At 29.0% G+C, this 21,068-nt stretch overlaps 2 protein-coding genes and 1 long non-coding RNA gene across 5 annotated transcripts in view; 2 read left to right on the top strand and 1 right to left on the bottom strand.

Annotated features, from left to right (window-relative positions):
• The window catches only part of LOC111420007 (Epidermal stripes and patches), a 60,034-nt gene extending 46,837 nt beyond the window's left edge, over window positions 1-13,197 (top strand). For all 3 annotated transcript variants that reach the window (XM_071195777.1, XM_023052912.2, XM_023052911.2), the window contains 6 exons: window positions 10,558-10,796; window positions 10,857-11,273; window positions 11,337-11,712; window positions 12,029-12,331; window positions 12,390-12,535; window positions 12,644-13,197. In XM_071195777.1, the coding sequence (XP_071051878.1) occupies window positions 10,558-10,796; window positions 10,857-11,273; window positions 11,337-11,712; window positions 12,029-12,331; window positions 12,390-12,535; window positions 12,644-13,003 (1,841 nt within the window). In that variant the 3' untranslated portion in view covers window positions 13,004-13,197. The remainder of the gene's footprint in view (window positions 1-10,557; window positions 10,797-10,856; window positions 11,274-11,336; window positions 11,713-12,028; window positions 12,332-12,389; window positions 12,536-12,643) is intronic.
• LOC111420009 (uncharacterized) lies at window positions 4,894-10,521 on the bottom strand. Its single transcript, XR_002707038.2, has 2 exons — window positions 9,307-10,521; window positions 4,894-9,249 (listed from the first exon to the last, which is right to left on the bottom strand). It is a non-coding gene; the product is annotated as an uncharacterized lncRNA (long non-coding RNA).
• Window positions 13,198-14,450: 1,253 nt separating the features above from the next.
• Window positions 14,451-20,416, top strand: LOC111420010 (mitochondrial ribosomal protein S23). The gene is made up of 4 exons (XM_023052914.2): window positions 14,451-14,756; window positions 14,816-14,997; window positions 15,050-15,211; window positions 20,094-20,416. Exons 2-4 carry the CDS (start codon window positions 14,954-14,956, stop codon window positions 20,371-20,373), a joined length of 486 nt encoding a protein of 161 aa, XP_022908682.2. The 5' UTR covers window positions 14,451-14,756; window positions 14,816-14,953; the 3' UTR covers window positions 20,374-20,416.
• The last annotated feature ends 652 nt before the right edge of the window (window positions 20,417-21,068 follow it).

Raw genomic sequence — 21,068 nt, 5'->3', positions numbered from 1 at the left:
ACTAAAAACTGGTGATAGATACATATAAAATAATTATAGATTATGATTTCTTTGTGCATTAGGAACATTTTTTATCCATAGCGTTTTCTACATCAGTTTTAATACTTCCGTCATAGTTGATTTTATTAAGAAAAATCGTTCAATTTTGACATTTTAATGATTTATGCCACATCACTAAAAACTGGTGATAGATACATATAAAATAATTATAGATTATGATTTATTGATGCATTAGGAACATTTTTTATCCATAACATCTCTCTCCATCAGTTTTAGTACTTCCGTCATAGTTGATTTTATTAAGAAATATCGTCCAACCTTGATAATTTATGCCACATCACTAGAAAGCAGTGATAGATAAATATAATATGATTATGGATTATGATTTCTTGATGCGTTAGGAACATTTTTTATCCATAACGTCTTTCTCCATCAGTTTTAGTACTTCCGTCATGTTGATTTTATTAAGAAAAATCGTTCAATTTTGACATTTTGAAGAGTTATGCCACATCACTAAAAACTGGTGATAGATACATATAAAATAATTATAGATTATGATTTCTTTGTGCATTAGGAACATTTTTTATCCATAGCGTTTTCTACATCAGTTTTAGTACTTCCGTCATAGTTGATTTTATTAAGAAAAATCGTTCAATTTTGACATTTTAGTGATTTATGCCACATCACTAAAAACTGGTGATAGATACATATAAAATAATTATAGATTATGATTTATTGATGCATTAGGAACATTTTTTATCCATAACATCTCTCTCCATCAGTTTTAGTACTTCCGTCATAGTTGATTTTATTAAGAAATATCGTCCAACCTTGATAATTTATGCCACATCACTAGAAAGCAGTGATAGATAAATATAATATGATTATGGATTATGATTTCTTGATGCGTTAGGAACATTTTTTATCCATAACGTCTTTCTCCATCAGCTTCAGTACTTCCGTCATAGTTGATTTTATTAAGAAAAATCGTTCAATTTTGACATTTTGAGGATTTATGCCACATCACTTTAAAACTGGTGATAGATACATACAAAATAATTATAGATTATGATTTCTTGATGCATTAAGAACATTTTTCATCCATAACATCTTTCTCCATCAGTTTTAGTACTTCCGTCATAGTTGATTTTATTAAGAAATATCGTCCAACCTTGATAATTTATGCCACATCACTAGAAAGCAGTGATAGATAAATATAATATGATTATGGATTATGATTTCTTGATGCGTTAGGAACATTTTTTATCCATAACGTCTTTCTCCATCAGTTTTAGTACTTCCGTCATGTTGATTTTATTAAGAAAAATCGTTCAATTTTGACATTTTGAAGAGTTATGCCACATCACTAAAAACTGGTGATAGATACATATAAAATAATTATAGATTATGATTTCTTTGTGCATTAGGAACATTTTTTATCCATAGCGTTTTCTACATCAGTTTTAGTACTTCCGTCAGAGTTGATTTTATTAAGAAAAATCGTTCAATTTTGACATTTTAGTGATTTATGCCACATCACTAAAAACTGGTGATAGATACATATAAAATAATTATAGATTATGATTTATTGATGCATTAGGAACATTTTTTATCCATAACATCTCTCTCCATCAGTTTTAGTACTTCCGTCATAGTTGATTTTATTAAGAAATATCGTCCAACCTTGATAATTTATGCCACATCACTAGAAAGCAGTGATAGATAAATATAATATGATTATGGATTATGATTTCTTGATGCGTTAGGAACATTTTTTATCCATAACGTCTTTCTCCATCAGCTTCAGTACTTCCGTCATAGTTGATTTTATTAAGAAAAATCGTTCAATTTTGACATTTTGAGGATTTATGCCACATCACTTTAAAACTGGTGATAGATACATACAAAATAATTATAGATTATGATTTCTTGATGCATTAAGAACATTTTTCATCCATAACATCTTTCTCCATCAGTTTTAGTACTTCCGTCATAGTTGATTTTATTAAGAAATATCGTCCAATCTTGATACTTTATGATTTATGCTACATCACTAGAAACCGGTGATAGATAAATATAAAATAAGTATGGATTATGATTTCTTGGTGTATTAGGAACATTTTTTATCCATAACATCTTTCTCCATCAGTTTTAGTACTTCCGTCAGAGTTGATTTTATTAAGAAAAATCTTCCAATTTTGACATTTTATGATTTATGCCATATCACTAGAAACCGGTGATAGATAAATATAAAATAAGTATGGATTATGATTTCTTGATGTATTAGGAACATTTTTTATCTATAATGTTTTTCTCCATCAGTTTTAGTACTTCCGTCATAGTTGATTCTATTAAGAAATATCGTCCAATCTTGATAATTTATGCCACATTACTAGAAACCGGTGATAGATAAATATAATATGATTATGGATTATAATTTCTTGATGCATTAGGAACATTTTCTATCCATAACGTCTTTCTCCATCAGCTTCAATACTTCCGTCATAGTTGATTTTATTAAGAAAAATCGTTCAACTTTGACATTTTGAGGATTTATGCCTCATCACTAAAAACTGGTGATAGATACATATAAAATAAGTATGGATTATGATTTCTTGATGTATTAGGAACATTTTTTATCCATAATGTTTTTCTCCATCAGTTTTAGTACTTCCGTCATAGTTGATTTTATTAAGAAATATCGTACAATCTTGATAATTTATGCCACATCACTAGAAACCGGTGATAGATAAATATAATATGATTATGGATTATGATTTCTTCATGCATTAGGAACATTTTTTGTCCATAACATCTTTTTCCATCAATTTTAGTACTTCCGTCATAGTTGATTTTATTAAGAAAAATCGTTCAATTTTGACATTTTGAGGATTTATGCCACATCACTAAAAACTGGTGATAGATACATATAAAATAATTATAGATTATGATTTCTTTGTGCATTAGGAACATTTTTTATCCATAACGTCTTTCTCCATCAGTTTTAGTACTTCCGTCATGTTGATTTTATTAAGAAAAATCGTTCAATTTTGACATTTTGAGGATTTATGCCACATGACTAAAAACTGGTTATAGATACATATAAAATAATTATAGATTATGATTTCTTGGTGCATTAGGAACATTTCTTATCCATAACATCTTTCTCCATCGGTTTTAGTACTTCCGTCAGAGTTGATTTTATTAAGAAAAATCTTCCAATCTTGATATTTTATGATTTATGTTACATCACTAGAAACCGGTGATAGATAAATATAAAATAAGTATAGATTATGATTTCTTGGTGTATTAGGAATATTTTTTATCCATAATGTTTTTCTCCATCAGTTTTAGTAGTTCCGTCATAGTTGATTTTATTAAGAAATATCGTCCAATCTTGATAATTTATGCCACATCACTAGAAACCGGTGATAGATAAATATAATATGATTTTGGATTATGATTTCTTGATGCGTTAGGAACATTTTTTATCCATAACATCTTTCTCCATCAGTTTTAGTACTTCCGTCATAGTTGATTTTATTAAGAAAAATCGTCCAATTTTGACATTTTATGATTTATGCTACATCACTAAAAACTGGTGATAGATACATATAAAATAATTATAGATTATGATTTCTTGATGCATTAGGAACATTTTTTATCCATAACGTCTTTCTCCATCAGCTTCAGTACTTCCGTTATAGTTGATTTTATTAAGAAAAATCGTTCAATTTTGACATTTTGATGATTTATGCCACATCACTAAAAACTAGTGATAGATACATATAAAATAAGTATAGATTATGATTTCTTGATGCATTAGGAACATTTTTTATCCATAATGTTTTTCTCCATCAGTTTTAGTACTTTCGTCATAGTTGATTTTATTAAGAAATATAGTCCAATCTTGATATTTTATGATTTATGCTACATCACTAGAAACCGGTGATAGATAAATATAAAATAAGTATGGATTATGATATCTTGATCCATTAGGAACATTTTTTATCCATAACATCTTTCTCCATCAGTTCTAGTACTTCCGTCATAGTTGATTTCATTAAGAAATATCGTCCAATCTTGATAATTTATGCCACATCACTAGAAACCGGTGATAGATAAATATAATATAATTATGGATTATGATATCTTGATCCATTAGGAACATTTTTTATCCATAACGTTTTTCTCCATCAGTTTTTGTATTTCCGTCATAGTTAAAATTACGAATTTGAGGGACAAAGTATTTTTATCATTGCCAAAATTGAAATGTGTGTATTAGTCGTGTTACAAGGAATATTTTACATATTCTAGAAGCAAAAAATTTTCAAAAAAATAGAAATTGCAAATTTAGAGCTAAATAATGACTTTTTGCAATCGCGTAATTATTTTTTGGTACTGCCAAATTTTAATTGTGGGTGCTCATCGTGTTCCTTGAGTCATTTTGAACATCTTAGGAACAAAAAAAAATAAAAAAATTAAAATTGCGAATTTAGAATTTAAGGAAACAAGTATTTTTTTATTGCCAAAATTTAAATGTGTGTATTAGTCGTGTTACAAATAATATTTTCCATATTCTAGAAGCACAAAATTTTGAAAAAATAAAAATTACATATTTATAGAAAAAAAATGATTTTTTGCAACTGCCAAATTTGAATTGAGTGTGCTCATCGTGTTCCTTGGGTCATTTTGAACATCATAGAAACAAAAAAAAACATAAAAAGTATAGTATTAGTCTAACTAAATGTCTTCGGACATTTTAAATAAATTACTTTAAGTGGTTTTCTGACAATAGTCAGGTTCCACCAAAAACTTATCTAAAGCTGGTCTATAATGTAATCGTTCAGGGCCATTAGGCTTATCCCGGAATTTGAAAGAAAAAAAAAGACAAATCGAGCCAAGATTATATTTTTTCAAAAAAAACATAAATTTTTAATTACCTTTCTTAATATTAAAACAGCCTTGATTAATTTTCGCGTACATTCCACACACACAATTTTGATTTATACTGATTCATAAATTATTTTTCTCGTGATTATTTAACTGTCTAATATTAATAAATAAAATACGAGGGACGTTAAGTTTTTAATCTTAAGATATCGATAAAGTTAAAGCTAAGCTTAAGGTATCGAAAGCCGTTTAGAAATTCATTTTAAATCCGAGTTGATTGTGCTGACCGATAAAAGGGACAGTTCCTTGCCGAATTAATTCAGAACGGGCAAAAATTTTCTAGCAAAACATTTTCCAACTAAACTCGAATTAAAAAAGATTTTTGTTTGGTAAAGTTAGTTTGTTAAAGTTAGTTTTTAATTAAAAAAAAATGGATAATCGCAATAAAGACGACGATTTTGAAGGTAATTAATTAAATTATTTAGTGTTTTAATTTAAAAATTTATTATTTATGGGTTAAAATAAAATTTTTAGATTAGTTTATAATAAATATTATTAGTTTTGAAATAATTTTTTTTTAATTATTAAACAACAGAATTCCTGGTGATAGTGGCTTTAATCCGGGATGATTTATAAGGTGTTTATTAGAGACCGAAATCAGAGATAATCGGCAATATTTCTTTATGAGATAAAATAAAAAAAAATATTAAATAATACTTTTTTTTTAAGTGGGCACTAGAATCACGAGGTGTCGATGTTTTTCTTTATCTTTAAGAATTATTTCCGTATAAAAAGATTAGTTTGGTAATTTGCTTTCAATTAAAATCAACAACAAAATTTATTCTTAGAAATAATAATAAAAATTATCTTTAAAGCAATAATGGAAAAATTATTTTAGAAATTTATATCACCATTCTTATTTATTCTCATTACCATCAAAAGTTGCATGATCTTGGCTAGATACTTCTTTACAAGTGGGACATCCGGCTTGCTGATTTTGGGCAGACCATAGAGTTTGAAACACATGCTTGATTTTGAATTTCTTGCTACTGGTTTGTAAGCTTAGGTTATTTTTAAGACGTTTTAGGATCTAGAGTTCACTTGGCACCAAGTTGGGCTTGCATGGTTTGGCTAAACATAGGATCTTGGAGATATCCATTCTCAGAATTTGCCCTCGAATTTCTTATGGAGTTTTTTGGTTTTTAGAGCTTTCTTGGTTCCGCTATGCCAAAGCGTTAGAACTTCTCAACGAGTCCAGATGATGGTGTGCAACTCTTGGCTTAATAATAGATGAAGTTTGTAGAGCTCGTTTTCAGTGTCGTTAAGGTTCTTCCTCGTTTGGTAAATTTCCTCTCTGAGAAGGGAGTTGCTGGCTCGTCTGAGGATGGCTTGAATTTGTCGGGATCTGGTGTGATAAGCTAGTCTGGTGAAAGTCGTTCTTTTCTCTCAGTCTTTTGCAAAGCTTAGTTTTTCTGTAGGTTTCCTCCTTGTAGAGGTGTAATTGTATTTTATGGGTCAAGTAATCAAGTCATTGTGAGTCAAAATATTTTACTTGAATTTTTATAACGCCAGATTCATTACAGATGGCAAAATTAATACGGCAGCACTAAAAGTCTAGCTCCTGATGTTGTTCCATCAATATTGTTAAATAAATACTGGGAATCTTTAGCCATTCTGCTTGACAATTTGCTATTTTCAATTTCTCAAGGTGTAGAAACAATTTCTGTATTTCTGTATAAATTCTAATGATATTGTATTATGGGGAACACTTTTAAAAAAGTTGCTTTATGCTCTAGAATTCTTGCAATTTGCGTAATATGGATTAAATTAGGTGTTATATTGATAAGTTTATCTTACTAGTGACATTTCAAACTTGTCGACTTCAGAAGTTTCTGTAAATTTAATTACAAATACTAGAGTCAAAATGATGATTCGTGTAAAAATTTCGTAAGAAAATAATCTAGAGTTTGATTTTGTACTTTTAAACTGGTTTTTATTTCATATAGAACTTAAGTCTCACTAGTTTCGGGCCTTGGCCATCATCAGAGACTCTAAAAATAAATTACCATCTCTCATCTTATCCATTTTACAAACAAGTTTCTTAATATTTCTTTTTCTTTTGTTAAAAAAGATCACATATCAAAGTCGAAATCAGATTATTAGTTACTAATTTACAAAATTGAAGTTTAAAGAGTTGTAAAATGAAGTTAAGGACGAAGTGTTACAAGTTTATAGGTTAAAATTTAAGAACGCTCTTTTTTAACAAAAGAAATATTAAGAAAAAAAGTGACTACCACTAGATTAACTTCAGTTATAAAACTTCTATTATATGATAACTAACTTCAGGTTTAAAATGTCAACCTCAATTTTGACATATTTGTAATCTTCATTAAAAATCCTTTAAAATGAGTACAAACACGACATATTTATCTTCAATATTAATGAAGTTATGGTCAACTTCCGGTTAAGAATTTCAACGTCAATTTTGACATGTTTGTAATTGTCGTGAAAAATCCTTTAAAATGAATCCAAACATGATACGTTTAATTTCAATATTACTCGAGATATAAGCAACTTCCGGTTTGAAATGTCAATGTCATTTTGACATATTCTTAATTTTTATAAAATGTCTTAATATTTGTCACAAAAACAAAAATATAATAAAAAAAATTAAAAATTAAGGTTGGTATTAATATTTAAAAATTAAATTGCTATCTTCATTGTTGCTAACTTCGGGTTTAATGTTTTTATTCTAACTTTTTTGTTTTTTGAGATAAGTGCGTCATCTTTGGACTCATTTTAAAGGTTTTTTAATGAAGGTGTCAAATATGTTAAAATTGACGTTGACGTTTCAAACCGGAAGTGATTGTATCTCCGTTAATATTAAAGTTAAATATATCGAGTTTGGAATCATTTTAAATTAGGTGTTATACTGATAAGTTTATCTTTAAGGCTTTCACGGCCGGTGTTACCAGTAACATTTCAAACTTGTCGACTTCAGAAGATTCTGTAAGTCGTGGCATAAATTTAATTACAAATACTAGAGTCAAAATGATGATTCGTGTAACAATTTTGACATATTTGTAATCTTTATTAAAAATCCTTTAAAATGAGTACAAACACGACATATTTATCTTCAATATTAATGAAGTTATGGTCAACTTCCGGTTAAGAATGTCAACGTCAATTTTGACATGTTTGTAATTGTCGTGAAAAATCCTTTAAAATGAGTCCAAACATGATACGTTTAATTCCAATATTACTCGAGATATAAGCAACTTCCGGTTTGAAATGTCAATGTCATTTTGACATATTCTTAATTTTTATAAAATGTCTTAATATTTGTCACAAAAAGAAAAATATAATAAAAAAAAATTAAAAATTAAGGTTGGTATTAATATTTAAAAATTGAATTGCTATCTTCATTGTTGCTAACTTCCGGTTTAATGATTTTTATTCTAACTTTTTTGTTTTTTGAGATAAGTGCGTCATCTTTGGACTCATTTTAAAGGTTTTTTAATGAAGATGACAAATATGTCAAAATTGACGTTGACGTTTCAAACCGGAAGTGATTGTATCTCCGTTAATATTAAATTTAAATATATCGAGTTTGGACTCATTTTAAAGGATATTTTATGAAGTTGACAAATATGTCAAAATTAAAAGTTGAAAGTTCGAACTTTTTGGTCTTTTGAGATAAATGCGTCAAGTTACCTATACAGGGTGGTTCGGTTTTTAATCGGGAAACTTTACTAGGACGTACTACTTGCCAAAATAACACAACTTTTTTATATAAACATAGGGTCGCAACTCTTTTGAGGGAATGAAATTCACAACCCCTTTGATTTTTTTATAACAACTTTTACACGCTATGGAATATTAACATAAAAAAATATGGGTTGTAAAGCTTATTCATTATTGGTACTTTTTTGTCTCTTTAGTTTTTTCCTTAAAGTTAATAGTATTAGCCCAAAAAAATAAAATATGCTACCTTGTACTGTAAAGCACAGCTATTATTAAATATTTTTTTTCTTTATAGCTTGCTATGGAAGTTATGCACTTACTAGGATCTACTACTAACTAAATAACACCAATTAATTGTGATTTTCATGTATGTATGTAACCACCCTGTATATTAATATATTAATGCATATCGGCGGAGCGAAAAGAGTGCGGAACGCCCTCGATGGCCAGGGGCGGCCGATGTCTTCGAAAACGGCCGTGGTAGTTTGAAGTTGTGCTGGAAAATGACGTAGAGGATTCTTGTTTGTTATCTATCTTCTGTCCGTTCTAGGTTTACATTTTCAAGTAACATTTTTTGATGATCGAAAATGGCAGTGTTTGTTTAAAGCTGTCCTGGAAAATGATGTTGACCAAACAGAAATTTGTTATCTATCTTATGTCCATACTAACCTAATTTTTTCAAGTGACATTTTTTGATTAATGTGAATACCATCTACAAGAAATATCATTTTGCACTCTGACAGAATATTGAAGATAACGAAGACTCAAGCTTTGATGATGACAACTTAATGTTCGTGTTCAATAAATTTGTCATACCATAATAAAATACTTTCTGCATACAACTATTTTTGGAGTTTTTACTCCATAATGGTGTTACAGGTCAGTTTGATTCGTGTAGTGTCCCACCAAGTATAACAGTAGTATGATAAGACTGACAAACTACCAAAAGCCATTATGTTAAAGTTTTTTTCTTGAATGTGCACCTTTCCAGAAAATTCCAAAGCAGGAATTCGAAAGAATTCCACAGAGCTTCAGATGATGAAGTGTAATTTTTTGGCACGGCAGTGAAGTTGAACCTTTGGACCAAGTGAAAGACAATAAAACAATAATGGTATTCAGACCTTTAAGTTTATTGGTCTTTCCATTTTTTGATTATCTTCTCAGATTCTGTATCTTATGCTTTGTTGCCAATCTAAAAATATAGTAGGAATTAACCTGTTGTTAGTAGAGGTGACGCCGCAGAGGGGAAAAAATTTTAGCTTTTACTTCTGTAATTATTGGTGCTGTCGTGGTCTCCTCTTCAGTTTCATGTCCATCCATGTTCTCCTCGTTTCTTTCATACACAATTTCTGCTTCTCGCGTACTGGTCTTCCAAATCGCTGATTATTTATATTTATATTTGAAATTTCCTTTTTTTTAAGTATTTGCTTCATATTTTCTCTTCTTCTATCAACATATTTTGTCTGCTTTGCGATGCTCCTCTTTAAAGATTTCTTTCCTTTCTCGGGTTTGATCGCGATATACTTTCTATATACTTCGTTCTTAATATTAATTGCTACCCTGTATTCGTTATCAAACCACTCAACTCTTTTTTGTTGTTTATTTTCCTAATGTTTCCTTTGCTGCGTCGCTCATTGCAGTTTTTAGACGAGTCCACATTTCATCCATTTTATTTTTCTCATTGCCATTTTACTCTTTGTTGCAAAATGAGTAAAACTATTTATTATGGCAATGATTTGTAAGAATATCTTCACTTTTTTCCATCCACTTTCTTCATTCACAAACAACCTGTGATTTTACACTTCAAAGTTTTGTCTTCAATTAAACTACAAAATAAAACTTAATTAAACCTCAAAAACATTCTTAATAATTAATTAATTTGAAACTTATTAAAATTGTTATCGTTTTATTTTATTACAGTTGTGGACGAATCAAAAGAACAACAAAAATTATTGGACAAAGTCGGACCATGGGTAAAAACGAAAGCAGAAAAAGCATTTACCAAAAAAACGCTATACAAAAGAGTCCCAATTTTATCTTGGCTACCAAATTACAACATGGAATGGGCGATCGGAGACTTTGTGGCGGGAATTACGGTCGGTTTAACAGTAATTCCCCAAGCCTTAGCTTATTCAAACATCGCTGGACTTCCAGCGCAGGTAAAAAAAAATCTTTCTAGAATCTTATTAGTTTTAGTCATAATTTAATTTTATTTTTAGTACGGTTTATATGGTTCTTTTTTGGGTTGTTTCGTGTACATTATTTTCGGAAGTTGCAAAGATATCCCAATCGGCCCCACCGCTATCGCTTCACTTCTAACTTACCAAGCTGTTAATGGAATGGGACCAGAACACGCCATTTTATTAGCTTTTTTAGCCGGAGTTATTGAATTAGCTATGGGGTTATTAGGATTAGGGTTCCTGATTGATTTCGTATCAGGCCCAGTTTCATCAGGATTCACTTCCGCGGTGGCTCTAATTATTTTTTCGTCCCAAGTTAAAGATATCTTAGGAATTAAAGTGATTGGAAACACATTTTTGGAAATTTGGATTAGTATTTTCGACGATATTCATAACACGACTTTATGGGACCCAATTATGGGGGTTTCGTGTATTGTTGTTTTACTTTTTATGAGGGTAATTAATTAATAATAATAATAATTTTAATCAATAATCTAATTAAAAAAATTTTTGATTTAGAAATTAGCTTTCGTTCAAGTTGGCCCGAAACCCCCAATTCAAGACGAAAAAGCAACGACAATCACCGAAGAACCAACTACATTACAAAAAGTGATCAACAAAACAATTTGGTTGATTAGCACCGCGAGGAATGCGATTTTAGTCGTAATTTGTGGATTTATCGGGCTTGCTGTTTACAATGAGGGGCAAACACCCCCTTTTAAGCTTATTGGAGACGTTCCTCAAGGTTTACCTGACATTAAACCACCCCCTTTTGGTTTTACCCGCGGTAATGAAACTTTTACGTTCGGCGAAATGGTTTCGAATTTAGGATCGGGCGTTATTGTAATTCCTCTTATTGCTTTATTGGAAAATATCGCTATTTGTAAAGCTTTTGGTAAGTTTTTTTTGGGTCAAATTATGACATTTTAAATTTTTTGACAGGTTAAGAAGTGGTACCAACTTAAAATTGGAACTAAATTTTTTTAATTTATTTTTTTTTTGTAATTTAATAAATGATTTTAATTTATTTATAATTTTAATGCAAATTTCCCTTCATAATATAAAAAAATTATTAATTAATTTTAAAATTAAAGTTATAAATCAAAACTTTAATTTCCACCAAAAAGTAGTACCAACCCAAAATTAATCATAACCTCACTTTTTTTTATAATTTTTTTTAAATCACTTAATTAATTAAATTTTCTTTTTAGCCGATGGAAAAGCAGTTGATGCAACTCAAGAATTAATATCAACGGGGTTATGTAACATAGCAAATTGCTTCTTTCAAGCTTACCCAGTTAATGGAGCCCTAAGTCGTGGGGCTGTTAATAATTGCAGCGGGGTTCGCACCCCAATGGGAGGCCTCTACACGGGTTTATTAGTTATCTTCGCCTTGCTTTTCTTCACCCCTTATTTCTTTTACATCCCTAAAGCAGCTTTGGCTGGAATAATTATAGCTGCTGTTATTTTTATGGTTGAAGTTAAAGTAGTTAAACCTATGTGGAGAACAAAAAGTTAGTTTCTTTCTTTACATTTATCTTTCTTTATTAATATTAATTTATGATCTTTTAGAAAGTGATTTATTACCTGGAATGGCCACATTCATTGCTTGCCTTCTACTTCCTTTAGAATATGGGATTTTGATTGGAGTTGGTTTAAATCTTGTATTTATTCTTTATCATGCAGCAAGGCCGAAAATTTTGGTGGAAAGATCAACAGTAAGTAATAAAATTATATTAAAATTTAAAAATTTTGACTCTACATAACCTCAATTCCTCTAAAATGAATCCAAGTTCCTAAAATTAATGAAACTTGATTATTTATAGAGTCGAAATGGAATTGATTATTTAATGTTGACGCCAGATCGTTGCTTAATCTTCCCATCTGTTGATTATGTGAGAAGATTAGTGACAAAGCACTCAATAAGACAAGGTGTTCCTGTGGTAATCGATTGTAGTCATATTTATGGGGCTGATTTCACAGCAGCTCAAGTTGTTGAGACTTTAACGAAAGATTTCGCAGCAAGGGACCAACCTTTATACTTTTACAACTTAAAACCGAGCGTTTGCGCCGTTTTCGAGGGTTTATCACCAAAAGAATTTGTAGTGGTTTATGACCAAGATCAGTTGGAGAATTTGTTGAAAGAGAAAAATACATTTAAGCCAAAAGATATTTTCGGAGCTTAATTGTTTAATACTTATCAGTATATTTACAGTATTATTTATCAAAAAATTATTACTAATCGTTTTTAGAATTGGTCCTATTTAGAATTAGGTCTCATTTACTAGTAGTTTAACAATTTAAGAAGACTATAGAGTGTATTTGTACATAATAATAACTGTGATAATTAATTATTTAAAATAAATAATTATATAAACCACTTAAAAAATCCTTTTCCATCGAAAATAACCTCAAAATTTTCGAAACTGTCACAAACATAACCTCAAAATTTTTTTAACTGTCACCACAACAAACATAACCTCAAATTTATTTTTTTTAAAATAATAATTAAATAAGAACAGTTTCAAAGCTAAACTAAATCAAAATCTGCATCTACAAGTCCTTTTTATTCAAATCGATCAAAATGAATTGATTTAATAAACGATTCATCGAGTAGTGTTTAATTAATTCGATAAAAGCCTCCGTAACGTTTCCACTTAAACCCTCTTAAGCAATCGTCGTAGTTAAACGGTCCCTTTTTAATAATTAATAATAATTAGCGAGTCTCGTGATTTCAATTATTATTGAAACCGCTTTTTTAACATAAACACGTGACACATTAATACGCTGCATTAATTGTGATTGTAATAACTCAAAATAACGACGAGAACGTCGTTTTTTCTTTTAATCTGTCTGATGTAATTGCTAAAGATAAATTTTTCTTTTTTTGATTTAAATTTTAATTAAAAATGGTGTTTTAGCGCCATCTATTAAATGATTTTTGAATTGTATCGATTTGAAGCAGATTCCTTTTTTATTTACGTCAAATCTAACCCAAAAAAGTTATATTTTATATTTCAAGTAAATTTGTGCAAAATAGTTTCAAATTATGGCTAATAATCGCTTGGAAAAGATTTATACAAGGTAAATAACACGCAAAATTTATTCTTTTATTATAAACACTCATTAATTGTAAAGCGAAAGTTTTAATTGATTCAGAAGCTCGTAATTAGGTTGATAGACTTCTTTAGTTCGATGTTTACGAGGCTTTCCCTCCTAAAGAAGAGCCATGGTTTGATAAAAAAGTTCCTAAATGCGAGTTAAAAAAGATATTTTATCAGGTAGACGAAATTAGGAGGTTTAGGTTATTTACGATTTAAAAACATTACAAGTTAATATGCTGCTTTAATTGTGATTAATAACTCAAAATAACGACGAGAACATCCTTTTTTTAATATATCTGATGTAATTGCTAAAGATAAATTTTTCTTTTTTAATTTAAATTTTAATTAAAAATGGTGTTTTAGTGCCATCTATTAAGTTATTTTTGAATTATATCAATTTAAAGCAGATTACTTTTTTATTAATGTCAAATCTAACCTAAAAAAGTTACATTTTATATTTCAAGTAAATTTGTTCAAATTATAGCTAATAATCGCTTGGAAAAGATTTATACAAGGTAAATAACACTCCAAATTTATTCTTTTATTATAAACACTCATTAATTGTGGAGCGAAAGTTTTAATTGATTCAGGAGCTCGTAATTAGGTTGATAAACTTCTTTAGTTCGATGTTTACGAGGCTTTCCCTCCTAAAAAAGAGCCTTGGTTTGATAAAAAAGTTCCTAAATGCGAGTTAAAAAAGATATTTTATCAGGAAGACGAAATTAGGAGATTAGGTTATTTACGATTTAAAAACATTACAAATTAATATGCTGCATTAATTGTGATTAACAACTCAAAATAACGACGAGAACATCCTTCTATTAATCTATCTGATGTAATTATAGATAAATTTTTCTTTTTTAATTTAAATTTTAATTAGAAATGGTGTTTTAGCGCCATCTATTAAATTGTTTTTGAATTATATCGATTTGAAGCAGATTCCTTTTTTATTAATGTCAAATCTAACCTAAAAAAGTTACATTTTATATTTGAAGCAATTTCAAGTAAATTTAATCAAAATAATTTTAAATTATGGCTAATAGTCGCTTGGAAAAGATTGGAACGATTTATACGAGGTAAATAACACTCCAAATTTATTCTTTTATTATAAACACTCATTGGTTGTAGAGCGAAAGGTTTAATTGATTCAGGAGCTCGCAATTGGGTTGATAGACCGCTTTGGTTCGATGTTTACGAAGCTTTCCCTCCTAAAGAAGAGCCCAGGTTTGATAAAAAAGTTCCTAAATGCGAGTTAAAAAAGATATTTTATCAGGAAGATGAAATTAGGAGGTTAGGTTATTTATGATTTACAGTTGCTCACAAAATTGAGTGTACAGGGGAATGGAAGATAGATAATGGTGAATATTTCAAATAATTATTAATTTATTTTAAAGTCATATTAACAACAATCTTATGAACTAAATTCCACTGTATGAATAACATTGTGGTGGTGTTTTTAGTTGTTTTGAGGTCTATTCCTTCACAAGGTATGATGTATGTTTATGATCATTATCTTGTTAGAACCAGAACATAGTTGGAAGGTTGAGTTATGGAGGGCTTTGACATAAATTACGTTTTAAAACGTCTAAACAACTAAATTTTGTCATATTTTCCTCAATAAACTCCATGTCACAGCGAATGCAGGCGGTAATTGACGCCAATGGAGGCCCTACAACATATTAAAACATAATAATCACTTTTGCTTAACTGTATACTCAATTTTATGGCATAAATTTCATATCATTTGTTATTATTGTTAACATTGTGATGATTTTATTTGGAAAATTGAATTATTTTGCATTCAGTTTAGTTAATAAGATTCTTGTTAATATACAGGGTGTCCCATGTAAGCGGGAAAGTACATAAATGACAGTAATGAGCTGATATACACAGTTCTTTAGAGAAAAGTTGTAGGAAATTTAGACCATTTTGTTTTTATTACTATCGAATTTGATTAATCTAACATCGTATTCGTAATCTACATTAAATTCCCTTTAAAATGAGCCTAAACTCGGTCGAGTTATCTTAAAAAAACAACAAACTTCCTGTTGTCACTTTTTTGAGGTTATGTCAAAATTAAATGTTGGATATCTCGGATGTTTTTTAAGATAATTGGGTCGAGTTTGGACTCGATTTAAAGGATTTTTAATTCTCCACCCGATTATGAATAAAAAAAGAATCTAACCTCACTTTGTAAACGTCAAATTGATGTTGTTTGATATTTTTCGCCATCTTGATTAATAATTTTGGTTAAATAGTAATAAAATTCTTTATTTTTGGGTCTAAAAATACCCGGCGATTTTAATTTCGTTGAACTCGAATCATGTTTTTTTTAATCATCTTCCATTTTGTTTTTATTACTATCGAATTTGATTAATCTAACATCGTATTCGTAATCTACATTAAATTCTCTTTAAAATGAGCCTAAACTCGGTCGAGTTATCTTAAAAAAACAACAAACTTCCGGTTGTCACTTTTTTGAGGTTATGTCAAAATTAAATGTTGGATATCTCGGGTGTTTTTTAAGATAATTGGGTCGTGTTTGGACTCGATTTGAAGGATTTTTAATTCCCCACCCGATTATGAGTAAAAAAAGGTACCTAACCTCACTTTGTAAACGTCAAATTGATGTTGTTTGATATTTTTCGCCATCTTAATTAATAATTTTACTTAAATAATAATAAAATTCTTTATTTCTGGGTCTAAAAATACCGGGGGAATTTAATTTCGTTGAAATCGAATCATTTTTTTTTTAATCATTTTCCATTTTGTTTTTATTACTATCGAATTTGATTAATCTAACATCGTATTCGTAATCTACATTAAATTCTCTTTAAAATGAGACTAAACTCGGTCGAGTTATCTTAAAAAACAACAAACTTCTGGTTGTCACTTTTTTGAGGTTATGTCAAAATTAAATGTTGGATATCTCGGGTGTTTTTTAAGATAATTGGGTCGTGTTTGGGCTCGATTTAAAGGATTTTTAATTCCCCACCCGATTATGAATAAAAAAAGAACCTAACCTCACTTTGTAAACGTCAAATTGATGTTGTTTGATATTTTTCGCCATCTTGATTAATAATTTTAATTAAATAGTAATAAAATTCTTTATTTCTGGGTCTAAAAATACCGGGCTAATTTAATTTCGTTGAAATCGAATCATTTTTTTTTTAATCATCTTCCATTTTGTTTTTATTACTATCGAATTTGATTAATCTAACATCGTATTCGTAATCTACATTAAATTCTCTTTAAAATGAGCCTAAACTCGGTCGAGTTATCTTAAAAAAACAACAAACTTCCGGTTGTCACTTTTTTGAGGTTATGTCAAAATTAAATGTTGGATATCTCGGGTGTTTTTTAAGATAATTGGGTCGAGTTTGGGCTCGATTTAAAGGATTTTTAATTCTCCACCCGATTATGAATAAAAAAAGAACCTAACCTCACTTTGTAAACGTCAAATTGATGTTGTTTGATATTTGTCGCCTTCTTGATTAATAATTTTAATTAAATAGTAATAAAATTCTTTATTTCTGGGTCTAAAAATACCGGGTGAATTTAATTTCGTTGAAATCGAATCATTTTTTTTTTTAATCATCTTCCATTTTGTTTTTATTACTATCGAACTTGATTAATCTAACATCGTATTCGTAATCTACATTTAATTGTCTTTAAAATGAGCCTAATCTCGGTCGAGTTATCTTAAAAAAACCACAAACTTCCGGTTGTCACTTTTTTGAGGTTATGTCAAAATTAAATGTTGGATATCTCGGGTGTTTTTTAAGATAATTGGGTCGAGTTTGGGCTCGATTTAAAGGATTTTTAATTCTCCACCCGATTATGAATAAAAAAAGAACCTAACCTCACTTTGTAAACGTCAAATTGATGTTGTTTGATATTTGTCGCCATCTTGATTAATAATTTTAATTAAATAGTAATAAAATTCTTTATTTCTGGGTCTAAAAATACCTGGCGAATTTAATTTCGTTGAAATCGAATCATTTTTTTTTTAATCATCTTTCATTTTGTTTTTATTACTATCGAATTTGATTAATCTAACATCGTATTCGTAATCTACATTAAATTCTCTTTAAAATGAGCCTAAACTCGGTCGAGTTATCTTAAAAAACAACCAATTTCCGGTTGTCACTTTTTTGAGGTTATGTCAAAATTAAATGTTGGATATCTCGGGTGTTTTTTAAGATAATTGGGTCGTGTTTGGACTCGATTTAAAGGATTTTTAATTCCCCACCCGATTATGAATAAAAAAAGAACCTAACCTCACTTTGTAAACGTCAAATTGATGTTGTTTGATATTTTTCGCCATCTTGATTAATAATTTTAATTAAATAGTAATAAAATTCTTTATTTCTGGGTCTAAAAATACCGGGCTAATTTAATTTCGTTGAAATCGAATCATTTTTTTTTTAATCATCTTCCATTTTGTTTTTATTACTATCGAATTTGATTAATCTAACATCGTATTCGTAATCTATATTAAATTCTCTTTAAAATGAGCCTAAACTCGGTCGAGTTATCTTAAAAAAACAACAAACTTCCGGTTGTCACTTTTTTGAGGTTATGTCAAAATTAAATGTTGGATATCTCGGGTGTTTTTTAAGATAATTGGGTCGTGTTTGGACTCGATTTGAAGGATTTTTAATTCCCCACCCGATTATGAGTAAAAAAAGGTACCTAACCTCACTTTGTAAACGTCAAATTGATGTTGTTTGATATTTTTCGCCATCTTAATTAATAATTTTACTTAAATAATAATAAAATTCTTTATTTCTGGGTCTAAAAATACCGGGTGAATTTAATTTCGTTGAAATCGAATCATTTTTTTTTTAATCATCTTCCATTTTGTTTTTATTACTATCGAATTTGATTAATCTAACATCGTTTTCGTAATCTATATTAAATTCCCTTTAAAATGAGCCTAAACTCGGTCGAGTTATCTTAAAAAACAACAAACTTCCGGTTCTCACTTTTTTGAGGTTATGTCAAAATTAAATGTTGGATATCTCGGGTGTTTTTTAAGATAATTGGGTCGTGTTTGGACTCGATTTAAAGGATTTTTAATTCTCCACCCGATTATGAATAAAAAAAGAACCTAACCTCACTTTGTAAACGTCAAATTGATATTATTTGATGTTTTTCGCCATCTTGATTAATAATTTTAATTAAATAGTAATAAAATTCTTTATATCTGGGTCTAAAAATACCGGGCGATTTTAATTTTGTTGAAATTGAATCATTTTTTTTTAATCATCTTCCATTTTGTTTTTGTTACTATCGAATTTGATTAATCTAACGTCGTATTCGTAGTCTACATTAAATTCCCTTTAAAATGAGCCTAAACTCGGTCGAGTTATCTTAAAAAACAACCAATTTCTGGTTGTCACTTTTTTGAGGTTATGTCAAAATTAAATGTTGGATATCTCGGGTGTTTTTTAAGATAATTGGGTCGTGTTTGGACTCGATTTGAAGGATTTTTAATTCCCCACCCGATTATGAGTAAAAAAAGGTACCTAACCTCACTTTGTAAACGTCAAATTGATGTTGTTTGATATTTTTCGCCATCTTAATTAATAATTTTACTTAAATAATAATAAAATTCTTTATTTCTGGGTCTAAAAATACCGGGGGAATTTAATTTCGTTGAAATCGAATCATTTTTTTTTTAATCATCTTTCATTTTGTTTTTATTACTATCGAATTTGATTAATCTAACATCGTTTTCGTAATCTATATTAAATTCCCTTTAAAATGAGCCTAAACTCGGTCGAGTTATCTTAAAAAACAACAAACTTCCGGTTGTCACTTTTTTGAGGTTATGTCAAAATTAAATGTTGGATATCTCGGGTGTTTTTTAAGATAATTGGGTCGTGTTTGGACTCGATTTAAAGGATTTTTAATTCTCCACCCGATTATGAATAAAAAAAGAAAATATTTTTATGCATACAGGGTGTTCCTTAATAAAGTACCGACATTTTATGTGAGGACATGTCGATTTAAATGGAATGATAGTTTTTATTACGTGTTCTCTTATAACCGATGGGTATAGGTGCATGTACTGATGATTTATAAAGAATTTATATTCAATTCCCCCCTGTATATTTAATTTTGTGAGCAACTGTTTATTGTTTTTGCAATAAATTTCTTTTTATAGCCTTTTTCATCAAAATAATAAACAAATTGGGACCGTTACTCTAAATAATTTGAAATATAAAACGATTACGCAACAATTTATCGATAAATTTAAAGAGATTGAAAATCAATATGGAGAGGGTGTTGATAAAAAGAAAATTTACGTGGAAGCTGTCGAAGCGTTAAAAGTTTCGAAAGAAATTAAAGATAAAGATGAGTACTTGAGATTAAGCACTGCGTTTAAGGAAGTTAGTGAGAAAAGAGATGTTAAAGTTGATTTTAAAGATTTGTTTCAAAAATGAGTGATTTAAAATTAGTAGAATAAATCAAATCTGTTCGAATTTATTTATTGAATCACTTCATATTATTATAAACACCTTCTAAATTTGATAACGGACATAATTTGCCTTTTCTCCATTTACGATATTCGGAATCATTTTCGGTTAATTCTTCGATAAAAGGGCACGTTTCGTATCTTAATTTTCCTTTTAATAAGTGCCACTTCCTTAATTGTTTCCAACTGTGCTTTTTATTATTAAAATCGTGTTTAGAAATCATTTCATTCAAAGCTAAATTCTCGGTGTATTGTTTCATAAAATGACAAATGTAATTAGTGATTAAATTTAAATAAGAAATGGTTATCTTTAAATTTACTTCATCAATAACATTGAATTTTAATAAAAACTTTTCGATGGCCACATCGAACAATCTAAAATCAGTCGCATTTACGTTCATTTCCATGTGACCATAAGCGAGTAAATTTAAACATTTCTTAGCCTCTTTTTCGTCCGTTTTAAATAGACCCAATAACATTTTATGAAATTTTATGTAACTTATTACGTGAGCCAACATTCGGTCATCTTCGTCGTGTTTAAAAATGTTCTCAGTTTCTTGAGCACTCTTTGCAAATTTTTCCTTAAATCCTTTTCCTAAAAATGATGCGCAAAAATGAATCTTTTTTGCCGAACTCACTAAATCTTTCTCTATAAGTTCGAAA

The sequence above is a fragment of the Onthophagus taurus genome, chromosome 5 (assembly GCF_036711975.1).
Source record: "Onthophagus taurus isolate NC chromosome 5, IU_Otau_3.0, whole genome shotgun sequence".
Lineage (NCBI taxonomy): Eukaryota > Metazoa > Arthropoda > Insecta > Coleoptera > Scarabaeidae > Onthophagus > Onthophagus taurus.
This window is presented reverse-complemented; position numbering and strand designations above follow the sequence as displayed.